Source organism: Gymnoscopelus microlampas (genome assembly GCF_963454915.1).
Source record: "Gymnoscopelus microlampas genome assembly, chromosome: 3".
NCBI classification, from domain to species: Eukaryota; Metazoa; Chordata; class Actinopteri; order Myctophiformes; family Myctophidae; genus Gymnoscopelus; species Gymnoscopelus microlampas.
Window position 1 is genome coordinate 3,081,976 of NC_139940.1, and position 19,310 is coordinate 3,101,285.

The 19,310-nt window shown below is 44.6% G+C and overlaps 1 protein-coding gene across 1 annotated transcript in view; it reads right to left on the reverse strand.

Moving 5' to 3' along the window:
• znf576.1 (zinc finger protein 576, tandem duplicate 1) overlaps positions 1 to 19,310 on the reverse strand; it is a 41,286-nt gene that overhangs the window by 21,172 nt on the left and 804 nt on the right. Inside the window, exons 2-11 of the mRNA XM_084048832.1 lie at positions 17,060 to 18,150; positions 16,308 to 16,540; positions 15,064 to 15,340; positions 12,361 to 12,770; positions 11,017 to 11,263; positions 8,712 to 9,173; positions 6,373 to 7,815; positions 4,609 to 4,989; positions 3,432 to 3,733; positions 1,070 to 1,657 (exon numbers count right to left, since the gene is read on the reverse strand). Of these exons, the coding sequence (XP_083904958.1) occupies positions 1,070 to 1,657; positions 3,432 to 3,733; positions 4,609 to 4,989; positions 6,373 to 7,815; positions 8,712 to 9,173; positions 11,017 to 11,263; positions 12,361 to 12,770; positions 15,064 to 15,340; positions 16,308 to 16,540; positions 17,060 to 18,065 (5,349 nt within the window). The 5' untranslated portion in view covers positions 18,066 to 18,150. The remainder of the gene's footprint in view (positions 1 to 1,069; positions 1,658 to 3,431; positions 3,734 to 4,608; positions 4,990 to 6,372; positions 7,816 to 8,711; positions 9,174 to 11,016; positions 11,264 to 12,360; positions 12,771 to 15,063; positions 15,341 to 16,307; positions 16,541 to 17,059; positions 18,151 to 19,310) is intronic.

The following is a 19,310-nucleotide window of genomic DNA, read 5'->3' on the forward strand; positions in this document are numbered from 1 at the left end:
TTTACTGTTGAGTGGAAACCTTGTATTAACTTTTTGTAAAAAAGAAAAAGTGTGTTTCCATTGGATCCAATGTAGTTATTATTTAGTCTTATTAGACGGCTTGGTTGAATGCTCGATTCTGATTGGTCAGTCATCGGTCATTATTTCTGGATAATGACCGATGAGCTCTATAACGGACGGCTGTGTAATCAGAGACTCAGAACACCTGCTCATATCAACCTGCGCTGCTTGGTTTTATGCTTTATCCAACATGACAGCCATGTAAACAAACAAACAATGTCATTTACAACGTTTAGTTGCTCTCAAGAATGTTTTTGAAAACATTTGAAGTGAGAAATAGACGATGCAATAACCGAAAAGTCATTCTATTTGATCCTCTACACTTCCTTGTTTATCGTGGCACAACAACGGGGGAATACCAAAACGCTCGTCCCAAAACACAGTCGCCCCGGGGCAAATCCGGCGGTATTACAGGCAAATCGGCAGTAAATAGAATGGGGGGGCGAGTGTGTTTTGGGGCGAGTTTTCCGGTTACCTTGTGGAATACTGTCATTTGTTTTCCGAGGTGAACTTGTCCGCCCAGCCCAATGCTTATTGCTGTAAGCAAGGAAATACTTAGTTTTGTTGTTACTTTTGGGTAAATGTATTTATGTATTTTTTAAGTAGCCATGTAATAAGAGGGATAATGCATGGGGAGGTGGTCATTATTGAAATTTGAAGCCCTTCAGGGTGATTATGCACCTTGGCTCCGCCTCGGTGCATAATCACCCTGTCTTCAAATTTCAATAAATGACCACCTCCCCATGCATTATCCCTTGCACAAAATCTTAATCCTTTTCATTGGATCAATATTTATAAAGCCCACACACACACACACACACACACACACACACATTTACCCGCTTTAAAATGTTTTCAAAAGCTCACAAAGCGTCACATTGTAGATCAGATATTTTCACTACTGTCTGCGTGAAACTCTAATGAAACACAGATACAATGTTTCTGTTCCAGACGGCAACAACATGCAACGGTGTCCATAAAAACATCAATCAATCAATCAATCAATCACCTGACATTCCGCTGACAGCTTCTCCTGCTCCGCTCCTCCTCTCACCGCGTCTCCATCGACGCTCCTCCTCCCCACGGCGTTCCTCCTCAGACGCCCCGCCCCCCCTCTCCTCCCCCTGGCCCCGCCCCTTCGCCCCGCCCCCCTCATGATGGCCTCCGCCCTCTGCTGCACCGTGGTCTCCTCCTCCTCCTCCTTCACCTCCTCGGGCTGACGCATGGAGCAGGAGGCCGTCTGCGAGGTGGAGTGCATCTCCGTCGCCTTCTCCTCTTCGCCGCGAGCCGAGGAGGAGGAGAGGGGGGAGGACGAGGAGGCCACGGGAGCGCCAGAGTTTCCGTGTTCCGGATCGCTCGGTCCTCCTTCGACGGACTCGTTCTTGGAACAGCCGCCGCCTTCGACCGCGGACGGGTCTTCTTCTTCTTCTCTGTCGTTCTGATCGCCCACCGTGACCAGGTCCACCTCCAGAAGCAAGTCCTCCTTGACGTCTTCGTCGGCGCCGCCGCCGCCTTGGACCTCGGGTGGTTCTGGGGGTGAGGGGGGCGGCGAGCGATCCTCGGCGCCGCTGTTCCGACGTTCTGTTTTGCCCTTTCCCTGTGGTGGATAAAATTCATATAACAGTCATTGAGGTATTGATTAATTGAACGTATTAGTAGATGCAACAATCATCTAGCCTGGTAAACCCTCCCTCCGGAAATCTCATTTCCATTTGATTTCAGGAGTGAGTCTGGCCTGATCCGCTTTTCTGCAATATTGTCTGTGGGCTGGAGTTGGGCGGGAGTAATACCGTTGACTGACAACCCCTTCAGCCAATGATCGTTTTTCCCCTTCAGCCGATTGCAGTGGATTTTTACCACCTCCAGACTATGTGACGCAAGGGGACTTTTGAGATCGTCATGCCCAAAATAGGTTGCCTTATTGGGATACATGCGTGTCACTGCCCGCCCCTCCCGGTTCTCTGAATTTATATTTTTAAATAGGCTCTGTCATGATTAATTGACCACATATATGAAGTTAAACAACTAAATTCTATACAAACGATAACTTAAAAGTAAATTCCGTGCCTCAAAAACGAAGTTTGTAAGATGTGACGGCACTCGCACAAAAAAACAATGGCTGCCGTTCGTCTTTTTTCGCTGCAGTCAGGCTGCACTCGGCTTCATTCGGGCTCACTCGAACTCGCCACCTGATTGGCCAACTGTCGCTGTCAATCACAGAACAATGAGTGACGACGCTGATAGGCTCGTCAGTTTGGCGTACAGAGCCAATATTGCAGAAAGGCGGATCAGGCCAGACTCACTCCTGAAATCAAATGGAAATGAGATTTCCGGAGGGAGGGTTTTACCAGGCTAACAATCATCACCTGTTCTTCCTTGTCAAACTCCTCTCCCTGACAAACTCCCTGACAAAGTATTTTGCAAACAGCCGACTCAGGCTAACCTATTTCAAACGTGCCGACTATGTGTGAGTCAGTTATAGAATAAAGCCCATGTAAGGAGTGACCATCTGTTGTTATACCTCATGTGTAGTTCTCCTGATTGTATAAATGTGTGTAAGAGATTGGTGTTGGGGAGTGATGGGGGAAGCTCTGGCAGGAAGACACTAGTCTCTCTCTGCTGTGATGAGATCTACAATAAAGCATGGAGTTTGGTTCCTGACAACTGAGTCCTGCATCTTCCTGATCTGTTTAACCCTTTAAGCCCTGAAGAAGCATCTGTGTCACTTTTTGATTTGAGCAAAAAAAAAGCATTATTTTACACTTTGGGCTATTCAAAAATAGCAGATCTACAAGCTCATAGCGCAGCACCGAGTGCCGCGCTATGAGCTTGTAGATCTGCTATTTTTGGAAAATGTGTGCAAATCTTTTAATATATATTGCTTTAAAGCGAAACATTTTAACTCAAATCTTTGCTTCTGGTGGTCCCTGGAATATATTTTTAGATGGGGGTCCGCGGCCAAATACATGTCATTTTGGGGGTCCTTGACATGGAAAAAAGAACCACTGATATTATGGCGATATAAGTTTTTTCAAAAAACAGTTGAATCCCCCAGAAGCAAATATTTGAGTTACAAATGTTTGCCTTTGTAACTCAAATCCCAAGATTTGCAAAAAAATAACGATTTAGCAGATATACAAGCAGATATACAAGATATACAAGCTCATAGCGCGGCACTCGGTGCCGCGCTATGAGCTTGTATATCTGCTATTTTTGAATAGCCAAAGTGTAAAATAATGCTTTTTTAGCTCAAATAAAAAAGTGACACAGATGCGTTCCAGGGCTTACAGGGTTAACTTACATAAAGTAACATGTAAAAGCTGCCATTATATTCCGACGCCAAAGCCCTGCGTGGTCGTGAGAGGGCTCACCGAGGTCAGACGTGGCGGAGGGGAGCGGCGGTCTGATCCCAGAGCCGTCCGGGTCCGATCCGGCTTCAAGAGACCCGGTGAGAGGGCTGGAGGAGGGGGAGGAGGGGTGAGACACCGCGGGGGGGGTCCCTGGGGGCCAGCCCGGGCCAGCGGGTGTCCGCCCCCCTCGGCGCCCGGGACCACGGGGAGAGACGGGGAGACGTTCAGGTCCGGGAAAGAGACGTTGCCGGCGGCCACGTCCCCCGTCTCAGCCTCCATGTCCCAGTCTGTGGCGGCGGCGTTCATCGCGCTGGCGCCACCATCTGGCAGGAGTCAGAAATGAACTTTATTAGTCACATGATCACAGGTTTATACAGGCGTAAAGTCACATGATCACAGGTTTATACAGGTGTAAAGAAGAAGTGGGTGAAATATTATTATTTTTTGCGCAAAGCTCCATTAGTCGCGGTTTTCAGGGAAAAAAAGAGGAGGGGGCGGACAGAGAGAGGGACAAAACATAGGTTTTTATTTTGACGTTTCTTTCCTGAGATTTTTACATTTATACATACATACTAGTCCATACCCGGGGATGTGCACAGTCAAAGTATTTGCAGACCTTTAGTTATGTATGGGCAAGGCCTGTGTTCGATGTCTGCTATAGCTGCAACAGTTCCCACACACACTCACGCGACCCGTCGCCACGGACCCACAGCGAACACACACACACACACACACACACACACAGTAATTCGCAACTACTACCACTACTTTTGCATTTGAAACTTTAAATGTCTCTAAATATTATAAACTCTCAGGACAGCCTAATACAAATATAGTTTATGAAAAGGCTACTATAGGCTACAGTGAAGTCGGACTGAATGACTGAAACGTTTTTTCTTTTTTTATTCTCTTGGTGATTATCTGGCACAGTAGTTGTGGATTATCAAACTGGACATTAATGTTTCCTTTATCCTCATCTTGCTCTAATGCACGCAACTGTTTCACCAGGTTTTATTTGTGTTGTTTCTCATAAGCGTGCATCCTGTCAACAACACAGTAGTCTGTGCCTTGACTTCAGTGCGCTGACTCTCTCCCCACGCACCCCCCGCCTCCTTGCGCTTCAACTACATGCAAAAAGGCCGTTGGCAATCGTGACAGGCCTAGGTGTATGTACAAAAAAAAAGGAAAAGCAGCCAACCTGTCAGGGTGGGGGCTGGGCATAGATGTATGTGTGAGGAGGAGGACACGCCCTCAAAGATGTTCCCGTTGGTGTAGGTGAGGCCGGGACTCTCCACCAGGTGCATGGAGGCCTTGTGTCCCTGCAGCGTGGACACCTCGCCGAACCTCTCTCCACAGTCTTTACACTGCAGAGCGGGGGGGGGGTGCCTGGAGGTGATGACCCCCTCCGTCTCCACGTTGGGGTTCTTGCGTTTCCGGGCGGTCTTGGGCTTGGCGGCGGCGAACGAGGCCTCGGCGACGACGGGCGGAGGAGCGGCGGCCACCGGGCGAGAGGCCAGCAGGGTCAGACGTTTCTGGTTCTTTTTGGGACGTCCTCCTTTTCCCTTTGTTCTGCCTGGAGCTGGTGATGGAAGAAGAGTTTTTAAAATAATGAATAATAATAATAATAAACTTTATTTGTACAGCACCTTTCATGAAATGCTCAAAAGGGCTTTACAGAGCAAGAATACAATTACAGTTACAACCAATTTAACAATAAAGCAAAAAAAGAAAAGCAAAAGCATAGAACACCATTGCAATAGGCAATACAGTGAGGACATGGGTAACAACACAGAGATTTAAAAATCAACCAAAGAATCAGCTAAAAGCAAGAGTGAAGAAGTAGGTCTTGTAGCTGTGCTTTAAAACTATCGACAGAGGCTGCCTGTCTTAGGTGTAATGGTGCTTTAAAGCTATCGACAGAGGCTGCCTGTCTTAGGTGTAATGGTGCTTTAAAACTATCGACAGAGGCTGCCTGTCTTAGGTGTAATGGGAGTTTATTCCACGCTGTCGGTCCGTAGAAGAAGAATGCTGCTTCACCGTGTTTTTTATATGTCATTGTAGGCACCTCGAGCAGGTCAGCACTTGAAGACCTGGGGGTCCGGTTTGGAACATATCTAGACAGGCAGTCATAGAGGTAGGAAGGTGCCAGACCATTGAGAGCTTTATAAACTAGTAAAAGAATTTTAAAATCAACCTAATCCTAAAAACAACCGGGAGCCAGTGTAGTGAAGCTAGAACTGGAGTGATATGTTCTCTTATCTTAAACATATTGTTGAAAAAAATATGTTCTCTTATCTTAGTTTTAGTTGAAACTCTGGCTGCCGCATTTTGAACAAGTTGTAATCTGTCAGTTGTGTTCTTTGGCAGGCCAGAGTAGAGTGCGTTGCAGTAATCAAACTTGTCAAACTTTTTTCGGCTATTTTCGAATAGACAAAGTATAAAATAGGGCTTAACTGGTTAACCCATTCAACCCGGTAACGCATTTGTGTCATTTTTAGATTTGAGCTATAACTATTATCTTATACTTTGCCATAGTCGTCTATTAGACCTCCGTCTAAAACAGGGCATAATTGGTCTAAAAGTGAACGTTTTTTAGACGTCTATTCTTAGCCTAGACGTTGATTAGCTGTTTTTTAAGCGTCTATATTTAGACCGTTTATATTGTAGACGTCATTTCAACGGCTATGATATAGACGGTCTATATATACAGTAGGTCTACGCTAGCCCTTAGACGTATTTTAGACGTCTAATAGCCCCAAAAATGCTCAGTGGGTATGTTTTGTAATAATAATAATAATATGAATATACGAAGTAACTTGAAACTAATGTTTTTAAGTACAGTAAATGTGTAAAGTAAAGATGTAGTGGAGTGGAAAAATGTACATATGTAGTAAAAGTGCCTCAAAATTGTACTTAAATACAGTACTTGAGTAAACATACTTAAGTTACCAACTCCACTGACCTGTAAGCCCATCTGGAGGTTGGTGCGTCTGTGCGTTTGTCTCCTGGGGGTCCGTCAGGGGGTCATGAAGAGGGGTGTCCGGCGGTGACGCGCACGCCGCCTTTGAAGGGTCTAACTTGTAAACCTTGAGGCAGGGCTGCTTGTGGCCTCTGAGGAGGAGCAGAGCGTCTTGTTTGATCTGCTGTTCTACGTTGGACGCCAGGCTCCTCTCCGTCTCCTTCTCCTTCTCCTCCTCGTTCTGCACTTTCCCCTTCGGACCCTTTTTTTTGGTCAGCTTTCCGTCTGTCGTTGTTTTCTTGGCCTGTGTTTTTTTCTGTTGCTTTTTAACCACCAAAGAGTCTGTGTCTTCTTCTTCTTCTTCAATTATTTGCTCCATCGTGCCGTCATTAGCCAAATCCTTTTGCACCGTTTTCTGTTGTTTTTTCTTCTTGACGACCGGAGTGTCTGCTGGGTTTTCTTCTCGACTCGGTTCGTCCGCCGTATCCTCATTAATAAACTCTTTTTGCATGTTTTTCTGTTGCTTTTTCTTTTTAACGGCGGGATATTCTGTGCTTTCCTGACTTATTATTTGGTCCATTTCACCCTCGGCTGTCAGATCTTTCTGCATGGCTTTCTTCTGTTGCTTTTTCTTTCTAACTAGCGGAGCGTCCATGCTTTGGTCTGGACTTATCGGCTCCATTTCGTCCTCGCCGATCAAATTGTTTTGCACAGCTTTCTGTTGCTTTTTTTTCTTCTTCACTACAGGAGCGTGTGTGCTTTCTTGTAGACTCATTTGTTCCGTTTTGTCCTCAACAATTACATCTTTTTGTCTTTTCAACGTCTTTGTTCTCGAATCCTCTTTGACGTGTTCTAGCTGTGAATCGAGCTTCGAGGCCTTTTTCGTTTTCCCTCCCTTCCTTTTCAAAGCAGCTTTTTTCTCCGACGGTTTAGGCGACGTTTCTACCAACAGCTCCTCCTCCTCCTCCTCCTCCACGGGCGACTGAAACGCCTGAGACGACTTCCTCCGTCCTTTGTTCCTCTTCTCCTTCTTTTTGGGGCCGAATTTAACGACCAGGACGGATTTCTTGGCCCTCTGCCGTTTGATTGGCTGCTCGCTGAGCCAATAGTAGTCGCTGTACATGGGTCCCGCCAGCTGGGTCTTCCTCTTACGCACCTTCACCAGCTCCTGAGCCGACATGACGTTCACGGGCGAGTCGGAGGAGGAGGAGGCGGCCTGTTGCTCCGCCCGCTTGGCCTCCGTCAGGGACGGCGGCGTCTGCGTCTCGTCTTTTTCGGCCTCTCTTACGGACGGTTTGTGCGCTTTCCGCTCCTGCCTTCCTCCACCGGGCGGTTCCACTTGGTTTATTTTGTGCGATTCTTCTTCTTCTTCTTCTTCTTCCTCTAGCGGAGCGCCCTCCTTCACAGAGTCCATGTGATCCATTCCCGCCGTCTGCATCTCAGAGCCTGCGTTGAGAGCAAGGAGAAGACATGGAAAAGAAACGGGTCAAAAGAAAAACATGAGATTTTTTATATTTATACATTTATAGTATAAAGAGTAGCAGGTATGTAGAGTGGTGGAAAAAGTACTCTAATCTTTTACTTAACTCATTCAGTGCTAATGAAATAAAACAATCATTGTGAACTGTGCCAGCAATTTTTCAATTTTCTTATACCCTTTTCAAGTAGTCACAGAATATTTATCTCCAGTATAATGGATCCCCTGATGGGTGCTGATCACTGAGGGTTGCACTGTGTGGTTTCACAAATGTCAACGAGGTCATTGGACCTTGTTGACATTAATTGTCTGCCTTTTGAAAATAACATAATAACATTGAAAAATACATAGTAAAAAAAAAAGTGCTCAGGAGCCGAGATACAGCCTTTTACAGTAATAAGTTAAACAAGAAGTGAATGGAGCAGCAAATCTTCAAATGATGATATCTTGGGTTCGTCAAACACGTCATTGGCACGTTGCGCCATTGCGGTAAAACATGTGAAACACGTCAATGGCACTCAATGAGTTAAAGTATCAATACTGCAATGTAGAAATACTCAAGTCACAAGTCAGAAATTCAGAATTAAAAAAAAGTAAAAGTACAAAAGTATTGGTATCAAAATGCACTTAAAGTACCAAAAGTAGAAAGTAGTCATTATGCAGAATGTCCCATTTCACAAGTTTTCAAAAAATATATATTTTGAAAATAGCAGATCTACAAGCTCACAATGTGTCGCATCGTGACGCATTGTGAGCTTGTAGATCGGCTATTTTCAAATGGCCTACACGTATATGGGGCTGAAGTGGTTAATGTATGTTTTGTAATAATAATCTAAATCTACAAAGTAACTAGTAACTTAAGAACCTGTGTTGAGAGTCAGCGTTTCAGGGTCGGTTTGGGATTCCACCGCGAGGTTCGGCATCAAAGCCTCTGCTTCAGGGTTAGTTTGGGATTCCCCCCCGGCGGGGAGGCTGGGCGTCTCCGCCGTCATGAACGCGCAGACAGAGAGGTCCTGCTGCTGCTCCAGATCCAACTGAGCCGTATGCATGAGAGACGGCGGCGGGACCGACAACCGGCCCTCCTCGGGACCACCGCCGCCCCCCATCCCGGCCTGGTGGTGGTGGTGGCTGCTGTCCTCCAGCTCGTCGGTGGGTATCAACGAGGAGGCGGGCTCGGGGCGGCTCCGTTCAAACTCCAGGGTGGGGGTCAGCACGGAGGTCAGCTCTAAGACGACCGTCTGCTGCTCCGGGTCGTGTTGTGTGAGGTCAGCGGCTTCGCTCTGACACTCGACCATGTGACCCACGGCTTCCTCCAGCGTACCCGAGCCTAGGGAGGCAAATGATCCATTAAAGGTAGGGTAAGTGATTTGCGTTGGTTAAAATAAGTGTTAAATAGCTCTATATTCTGATAGTACTCATTGCTATAGAGTGTTTGTTCAGTAAAAAGAGTCTCCTTGTCTCTCCAGCTCTTTAATAAACAGAAAATGCATTTTCGTTTCAGTTTCAGTTTCATTTCCAATTTTATCCAACCAGGACAGAGAACTCAATCAGGATACAGATTAAACAAGTGAAATTGGAAGTGATGACACTAAGAAATGAGCAGACACAATTTGAACTGGAATACTATAAAAAAAATTAAGCTTAAAAATGGGTACTTTCTCCTGATTGGCTGAGATTTTGACACCTACCGAAAAAAGTATTTTCTGTTTATTAAAGAGCTGGAGAGACGGGGAGACTCCTGTTACTGAACAAACACTCTATAGCAATGATTACTATCACAATATAGTGCTTTAACCTTTTAACAAAATACTTTTTGTTTTAACCAAAAAATATCACTTACCCTACCTTTAATTCATTAAAATGGTAAATGGTGCATTTATGTAGGGCTTTTATCCAAATTGCTTTACATAGATTGTGCCATTACATTAACCCATTCACACACACATTCATACACCGATGGTGGAGGAAACCATGCAAGGCACCAACCTGCTCATCAGGAGCAATTAGGGGTTCAGTGTCTTGCTCAAGGACCCTTCCACACTAACTCTAGGGGAGCCCCCCAGCCCGGGATCGAACTGGGAACCATGCGGTTTCCAGTTCACTCTACCCGGCCACTCTACCCCTGAGACACTACCGCCCCAAGTTACCGCCCCCAATTAACACATCGGGTGCCAGAACTTTATTAAAACAGATTACGTTCGGTGCCATAAATCTTATCGTTGCGCTGCGCTGTTTAAAGCTCTAGACTCCACGACGAGCAATCCATGTAAACAATGCATGCATGCGTGCACGGTGCACGATGGTCCTGGCTAACGCCTGGAACGATAACATCTCTCACGCGAGCCACAATGGGGAAGGGACCGCACATCGAAAATTACTCGTTTTCCCCACCGGAAAAAGTTTCGGAGCTACAGAGGTTTTTATCAAGGAGATAGAACGGAAGCGGATGGGGAGCCATGTTTTTTGGCACGGTGATCCATCTGTCCCTTCCTTCCAGAGCTGCGCTAGCCCCTCCCGTGTGGAAAAAACGAAAAAAACAAAAAGATTCAATAACACGTTTTACCGTGTTTGGCACCAATGCGCTACTCTTCGAAAACACTGTTTTAACCGTGTTTGGCACCCGATGTGTTAATTGATAATTGATAACCTTATCGATCAATTAACCGATTAATTGATAAGCGGGTTTTTTTAGGACCAAAAGAAAAATTCTTGTCCGAAACCGAAAATGGCTGCAGAAAGAAACATAATTGCCTTGATGTATATAGCATTAAGGAGCCTCAAAGAGCATCAGCTGGACACAGACACACACACCTCCCCTCTGCAGTGCTCTATCTGTGGAGTCCGTCTCATTTCTCTCCAAAAGCCCTTGAATATAATGGAATATGATTATGGATTACTGTGATTATGGTAAGATCATATTTGATCACATACACCATCCATACCTGTAACTGTCACTAGCCCCAAAAAAAAAGAAAAAAATATGTTCATACTGTTTCAAAGTAAAAAAAAAGTGCTTAGGAAGCGAGATACAGCCTTTTTCAGTTCTAAGTTAAACAAGGAGTGGATGGAGCTGCAAATCTTCAGATAATGATATCTTGAGTTCTGAACATTTTTTTTCCAAAAAAATGCACACTGTTCATCGATTATAGATTCATTGTTAACATCCCTACCCGAGCCAGAGGCGTCCGGCTGCTGCTCCAGAAGCCGAAGCATCAACTCGCCGGCGCTCTGGTGGCGGCGTTCTTCGGGGACGAGCGTTAACCCGTTAATGTCCACCAGCGGCGGCGGCGCGGGCGGCTCCGAGGCGTGCGTGAACACGGGGTTGATCAGCTGTCCGTCCGGCGTGATGGGCTCCAGGATGATGGTGTGCTCCAACGACGAGTCGCACGGTCCCACTGCTACGGACGGATCGGTCACCTGGGGCGACGGGGGTGGAAAAAGTACTCAAATGTTTTACTTGAGTAAAAGTATCGATGCTGCAATGTAGAAATACTCTGTTGCAAGTAAAAGTTCCGGAATTCAAAATTTACTTGAGTTAAAGTTAAGTACAAAGGTAATTGGTATACAAATGTATGCTGTGTGCTATTTTCAAATAGCCTAGGTATAACATAGGGCTAAAGTGGTTAATGTATGTTTTATAATGTAATAATTTATAACTGCAAAGTAACTAGTAACTAAAGTTTTCAAATAATTGTAGTGGAGTAAAAGTACAACATTTGTCTCTGAGATGTACATTACATTACATTACAGTCATTTAGCAGACGCTTTTTTCCAAAGCCACTTACAATAAGTGCATTCAACATAGTTAGGGAACTAAACTACTAATCACCAGAAGTCTGAAGTGCATTTTCTTCTAAAACAAACAACTAAGAGTATACCTAGCGCTAAGGTAAAAGAACAATATATCAGCTAACTACTTTCTTAAACAGATGAGACAAATACGGAAATCAAATGAACATGAGATAAAACAAATAAGTGTATCGAATAAACAAGATCAAATAAGACAAGAGCTCGTACAACTAATTGACAACAAGTAGGCAAGGCTAAGAGAAAGGGTAGTGTTTCCTGAAGAGGTGGGTTTTCAGCCTGCGGCGAAAGAAGGGCAAGATGGGACATCAGTGGGGAGTTCATTCCACCACTGTGGGGCCAGAACAGAAAAAAGTCGTGACCGTGTGGATCGGCCAGAAGGACCACTGAGCGACGAGGCAACCAGTCACCCCCGAGGTGGCAGACTGAAGTGGTCGGGCTAGGGGTGTAAGGCTTGACCATAGCCTGGAGGTAAGAAGGAGCTGTTCCTTTCACTGCCCTATAGGCTAGCATCAGGGTTTTAAACTGGATGCGAGCCGCTACGCTACGGGGAGCCAGTGTAGAGAACGAAGAAGGATAGTTGTGTGGGAGTAGAAGTAAAAGTATTGAAAATTGGAAATACTCCAGTAAAGTCAAAGTACCTCAAAATTGTACTTAAGTACAGTACTAGAGTAAATGCACTTTTACTTTTACTTTCCACCACTGACCTGGGGCGACGGGGTGACGCTTACATTCACAGACTCTCCTCCCTGGGCGAGCGGCGCTTCTTCTTCGTCCGGCGCGTTGGTCGTCATCGGAGCCTGCGGCGCCACCTGTCCCAGAACCACCACCTGGTTGACTCTGTGCACGTTGGCCATGGACTCGATCAGCTTGCAGATCAGCTCCGTGTCCATGTTGGAGTCCACCTTCTGCAGCGGGCCCAGGGACTCCATCTGCAGCAGGGACGGCTGGCAGATGGAGATGGGCGTGATGGTCGGGACGCCCTGCGTCTTCCCGGCCTGGAGGCTGTCGTTCTCGGCGGCCGGCGGCAGCACGCTGTGCTTGGTCTTCATGTGACGACCTCGTCCCTTGGGGGTCCTGAAGACCGCCTTGCACGAAGAACACGGGTATTTTATAGCTATAGGGATAAAGAAGACACGTAGAACACATGTATTTTATAGCTATAGGGATAAAGAAGACACGTAGAACACATGTATTTTATAGCTATAGGGATAAAGAAGAAGAAGAGAATGTGGTTTTTGGTGACGATGTCATTTCACAAAATGTTCTTTTTGCTTTGCAGTATGTTCGAGTATGTGTAATCACGGCACAAATAGGTTTAACCACATGAACCCCACGACCCTCCCTATACTGGGCATGTCATAATACAGTAGGTGAACATTCGGCGAAAACAGCTTGTAAACCAGAAGCAGGACTTCTGGTTAACAAACTACTTTGAAGTTCTCCTGAGTAGGGGGGATGCTCATAGGTACTCTGAGTACTCAGCGTACTCAGAGTAAGAGTACTCAGAGTACGCTGAGTAGAGGATGCTCATAGGTCCTCCACCAGAGGGAGTTCCTTTGACCCCCCGCGCCCAAGTTCAAGTCGCTTAACCCATTAAAACCGGGGACACATCTGTGTAACCACTTAAACCATTAGTTTATACTTTGGCCATTAAAAAATGGCTCTACCAACAGCCCTGAAAGGGTTAACCTCGCCATTAAAGTTTAAGGCCGTCCTAAAAGCATGGCTCCACCTACAGTCACATTGGGCTGACCTCCGACCCCAGGTCAGGACATTTGTACAATCCCCCAGAAGCAAAGCTTTGAGTTGAAAGATTTTTCAAAAAAATAGCCCAACGAGATCTAAAAATGACACAGATTCTTTCCTAGTCACAACATTGGGATCCCCCTGTATTTGTCAAAATACTTCCAAAACATAAATGAAGTCCACGATCATAACACCAGAGGCAGCTCCACTGATCATGTTCAACCCAGATTTGGCACAAACAAGGGAATGAAACCTTTCTCATGCTATTCATCAAAAATGTGGAATGCCGTACCCAAAGGAGTACAGGAGTGTAAAACCCTACTCACTTTCAAAACTGCCCTAAAAAAATCACCTTCAGGAGGCTGCAATTCCAAACTGGCCCCTGTCAAAGGCCTGAATTATTTCTGGCCAATGCGATTTTTTTTTTTTACTTTTTCAAAGTAAAAAAAATCACACCCTGTGTGAAGGAAGCGGGCGCCTTTGATGAGCCCCGTGCTCAAACATACACGGGTGTTGTCATCAAGATTTGTTTATAGCCCAGCCAATAAGAATACAGCGGACACACGGACAGATAGACAGTCAGATAGAGAGCGGCTGGCGCCGCTAAAAAAGTGCTTTGGAAGCGAGATACAGCCTTTTTCAGTTATAAGTTAGATAATGATATCCCCCCCAAAACATTTTTTTTTTGTGGGGGGGGGGGGGGGGGGGGGGTCACGATCACGTGGACAATTAATCGTCTTGCAAATAATTGTGATTAAGGATTTAAACCCATTAAAGGTTCTATGACATTCATTTTCACTTTTTTAATTTTCTATGTTTTTGGGGGGTTTATGACCTCACTTTCTTTTTTCTTTTTTTTTACAATTTGTTTTCAAAAACACGTGAAACACATGATTGGCACTCAATGAGTTAACCTACCCCCCCCCCCTCCCCTCCTCCTAAAACTGTCTATTGTACATATTTCTTCTGTCATCATGATGTGAGTGCACAGGGATCTCATTTTAAATAAGCCTTTGTGCTTTTATGTGCGATCCAGTTTAGAGGACCTTGTATTGTTAATTGTACTTCCATGTCTTTCTAAATAAAGTATTCAATCAATTAATCAGTCTAAATGTGTTAATAATGAAGTATAAGAGGTCAGTATATAGGGTTAATAATGAAGTATAAGCGGTCAGTATATAGGGTTAATAATGAAGTATAAGCGGTCAGTATATAGGGTTAATAATGAAGTATAAGCGGTCAGTATATAGGGTTAATAATGAAGTATAGGAGGTCAGTATATAGGGTTAATAATGAAGTATAAGAGGTCAGTATATAGGGTTAATAATGAAGTATAAGAGGTCAGTATATAGGGTTAATAATGAAGTATAAGAGGTCAGTATATAGGGTTAATAATGAAGTATAAGAGGTCAGCATATAGGGTTAATAATGAAGTATAAGAGGTCAGTATATAGGGTTAATAATGAAGTATAAGCGGTCAGTATATAGGGTTAATAATGAAGTATAAGAGGTCAGTATATAGGGTTAATAATGAAGTATAAGAGGTCAGTATATAGGGTTAATAATGAAGTATAAGAGGTCAGTATATAGGGTTAATAATGAAGTATAAGCGGTCAGTATATAGGGTTAATAATGAAGTATAAGAGGTCAGTGAGTCAAACCTTTGCTCTTGGGTTGTTGTTGTTGTTGTTGTTGTGTCTCAGGTTCCTGGGGTTCCTCAGAGGAGTGAGACAGCTGGTGTCTCTGCAGAGCCTTGGTCTGGGCGAAGCGGGCGCCACACTCGCGGCACACGTAGGGCGTCTCTCCGGTGTGCGTGCGGCGGTGGTACTTCAGCAGCGTCAGCGTCTTGCAGGGCTTGCCGCAGTCGGTGCAGGCGTAGCCGTCCTCGCCGAAATGCAGCTTCTTGTGGAGGGTGAGCTCTGATGACTTCTTGTAGGTCTGTGAGGAGCAGGGATGGAGGGAGAGGGGGGGTCACGATGATGAGACTGTTAGTGGACAATTAATCGTCTTGCAAATAATTGTGATTAATGATTTAACCCATTAAAGGGATAGTTCACCCAAACACAAAATGATTAGTCACCCCATGGAGACTTGAATTCATAGATTTTTTTTTGTTTTTGTCTCATTCCTAAGACAATAATTTGATGACCGGTGGACCGGTAGGCAGCGGTTCCGGTAGGAGACACAAAAGGAGACTCTTTGTGTCTCCTACCGGAACCACTGCTGAAAAATCTTGTTGTGTGAGAACTACTGATATAGAAGACATTTGTAGAATCCCCCAGAAGAAAAGATTTGAGTTAAAAAAATTGCTTTAAAAAAAACATATATATATAGAAAGATTTGTACAAATTTGCACAAAGACTTTTCATCTACAAGCATCTACAAGCTTGTATCGGTGCCGCGTTATGAGCTTGTAGATCTGCTATTTTTTTTTAAAGCCTAAGAAATCTATAAATGACACAGATGCGTTCCCGGTATTATTATTTTTTAATTGACCTTTATGTATTCAGGGTAGTCCGTTGAGAGCAAGCTCTCTTTTGCGAGGACGCCCTGAGTACAACACAGATACAGTATATACAATAGAAAGCAATAAACAGTGCAGTAAGAAATAGTATAGAAGAACATTAAAGACAATAATAATAATAATAATAATAATAATGATAATAATAATAATAGTGCGTGGGGGGAGTGAAAAATAAAATAAAAATAAAAATCGGACCATATCATGTCATGTAATACCAAAAAGAATCGGACCATATCATGTAATAATAATTGTGACAACATGACATGCTGTACCTGTGAGCAGATGTGTGACAGTCATACACACTGTACCTGTGAGCAGATGTGTGACAGTCATACATTACTGTACCTGTGAGCAGATGTGTGACAGTCATACACACTGTACCTGTGAGCAGATGGGACACTTGAAGGGCTTCTTCTCCACGTGGGCCTTCTGGTGGACCATGAGCTCGGTGGAGTTGGTGAAGTGGCGGTCGCACACGTAGCAGGCGAACAGCGCGTTCCTCAGGATGCACTGCTCGTACTGCGCCGGGTGGTTCAGCTTCAGGTGGCGCTCCATGCTCTTACTGTCACTGAAGATGATGTGACACTCCAGACACTGCAGGGACATCTGGGACGCTGTGGGGACACAAAGAAAGGAGGGACAATATGAAACCACAGGCAGCATCCCTATTCTGGGCATGTCATAAGCGGCGAATATTTGGCAAAACTATTGTCACTTTACAAACTCTTCTCTGAAAATAGCCGGTTTACAAGCTCAGAATGCAACGCAACGTGTTGTGAGTGTGTAGATCAACTATTTTTGACGAAGAGGTTTGGTGTAGATGGAAAAAAGGAGGGGGCCAAGTATAGATCCCAGGGATACCCCGGTCAACGAAGTATATCGGGCTCATAAAAAAGGGGTGAAACGATTGGATTGACAGAAATACAATTTAGGATGCTCAAAACTTGTTGCAACGCGACAAGGTTTTACAAGTTGTAGATCAGCTATTTTTGAAAGCATTTGACAATTCTTTAAAGTATAAAATAAGTCTTAAGTGATTAAAACCAGAGAAAAACAACACTTATGCCATCATGATATCACAATATTATCCAACATCCTGTAAAATGACCAACAAGCTAAGACAGACAACTCACAGGAGAGAGGCATGACCACAGGCTTGGACATGTCCATCTTCAGGGGATCAAGAGGCCTTTTGCCTGGAAAGTATCTTCTGGGCAAAGGTCCTCCTACTTTCTCCAGCTTCTTCTCGGGACCTCCTGCTTTCTCCTGCTTCTTCAGGCCTCCAGCGGGGGGGCCGGGAGAGGGCTTTGAACCCGGACCAGAGGCACTAGATTTAGGGTCAGTGTCCATCATCGTCTCAGTCCTCGGATGCTCCATTGTTTGTGCTGCTGTCTCACTGGACACTGATGGAGCACCTCCTGGCACTTCCGTCTCACCTCCTGCTTGTGCAGCTGTCTCGCCTCGTGACGCACCCGGTGTCTCACCTCCTAATGCACCCGTCTTACCTCCTGCTTGTGCATCTGTCTCACCTTCTGGTTCCAGAGTAACTGTCTCACCCTGCAGTGGCAATATTAATGTTTCACTAACAGTCTCTGCAGATGTTCCTACACACTCCTGTTGTGTTAGTAATAGTGATGTTTCAGTACTAGTATCTCCAGATGTTCCTACACACTCCTGATGTGTTAGTAATGGTGATGTTTCAGTGCTAGTCTCTCCTGATGTTCCTACACACTCCTGATGTGTTAGCAATAGTGATGTTTCACCACTAGTCTCTCCTGATGTTCCTACACACTCCTGTTGTGTTAGTAATAGTGATGTTTCAGTACTAGTATCTCCAGATGTTCCTACAGACTCCTGGTGTGATATCAAAGTGATCAGGGTGTCACTGGTGAACAGAGGCTGTGAGCCCAGCATCAACACACCCTCAAAGTTAGTAGGACTTCCAGTGACAGGAGTAATGGGCTCATATTCCACTACTTGTGACATCATTAATGTCTGGGTGGTCTCTGTGCTTTGGTCTCCTCCGTCCATGGTGTCCAGTAGTTGCTGTGTTGTTGTGGGGTCAGTGATCTCCAGAGGCGGCGGTCCTTCGGGGTCCAGCTCGGCCGGTTCGAGTCCCGTTGTCTCCATTGTCTCCATCGTCCTGGTGAGAAGGTGGACGGTTCTGCACCCGGCTGACCACCTCCTCCTCAGCGGGATGAAGGACCTCTATGGGATGAAGACCCTGTAAAGAGTGACGCAGTGACACACGTCTTTACACACAGGACTACATGTTTCCTTGCAGCTACAGTCCATACGTTTTATATCCGCTAGCCCTTCAACGTTTTCAGGCCAAGGACGCCCTAGCTGAGAGAGAGATGAAGCAGGGACCCCCTCCTCTATATTGTATAAAATTGTGTTTCAGATTTTTAAAAAAAAGTTCTCTTGGTCTGCTCTTTTTTCCCTCTACGCCTCTTTGCCAAAAATAGCCGATCTACAAGCTCACAACGCCTCGCAGCGCGAGGCGTTGTGAGCTTGTAGATCTGCTATTTTTGGCTCAAGTTCTCCTCAGAAAAGGGATATTAGGGTTCAAGTGGTTAAGGTAAAAAAAAAAATCAGAACACAAAGATTTGGCGGACCCCCTGTAGTAACTCTGAGGACCCCCGGTTGAAGACCCCTGCGCTAACCATCAATTAGTCTCACTAATTATGTCTCACAACCTCCAACCACAGCACATGTAATAGTTATGCTGTATTGACATGTACAGATTATTGATGATTACTGTCTCTATGCATTTGATGTACCTTGTGTTTTCCTTGCTTACTGTAAATCTCTCTGGATTAAGGGTGTCTGCTAAATGCCTACATTGTAAATTGTAACATACTCTACCATACAGATTGTATAAGTTATATTGTATCAACATACTCTACCATACAGATTGTATAAGTTATATTGTATTAACATACTCTACCATACAGATTGTATAAGTTATATTGTATCAACATACTCTACCATATAGATTGTATACATTGTGTTGTATTAACATACTCTACCATACAGATTGTATAAGTTCTATTGTATTAACATACTCTACCATACATATTGTATAAGTTATATTGTATTAACATACTCTACCATACAGATTGTATAAATTATATTAACATACAGATTAAAGGTAGGGTAAGTGATTTACTTTGGTTAAAATAAGTGTTAAATAGCTCTATATTGTGATAGTACTCATTAATATAGAGTGTTTGTTCAGTAAGGAGTCTTCATGTCTCTCCAGCTCTTTATTAAACCGAAAATGCATTTTCAGAGCTATCTCCTGATTGGCTTAAATGTTGTCACCTACCTGAAATGTACTATATTCTGTTTACTAAAGAGCTGGAGACCCCTGTGACCCAA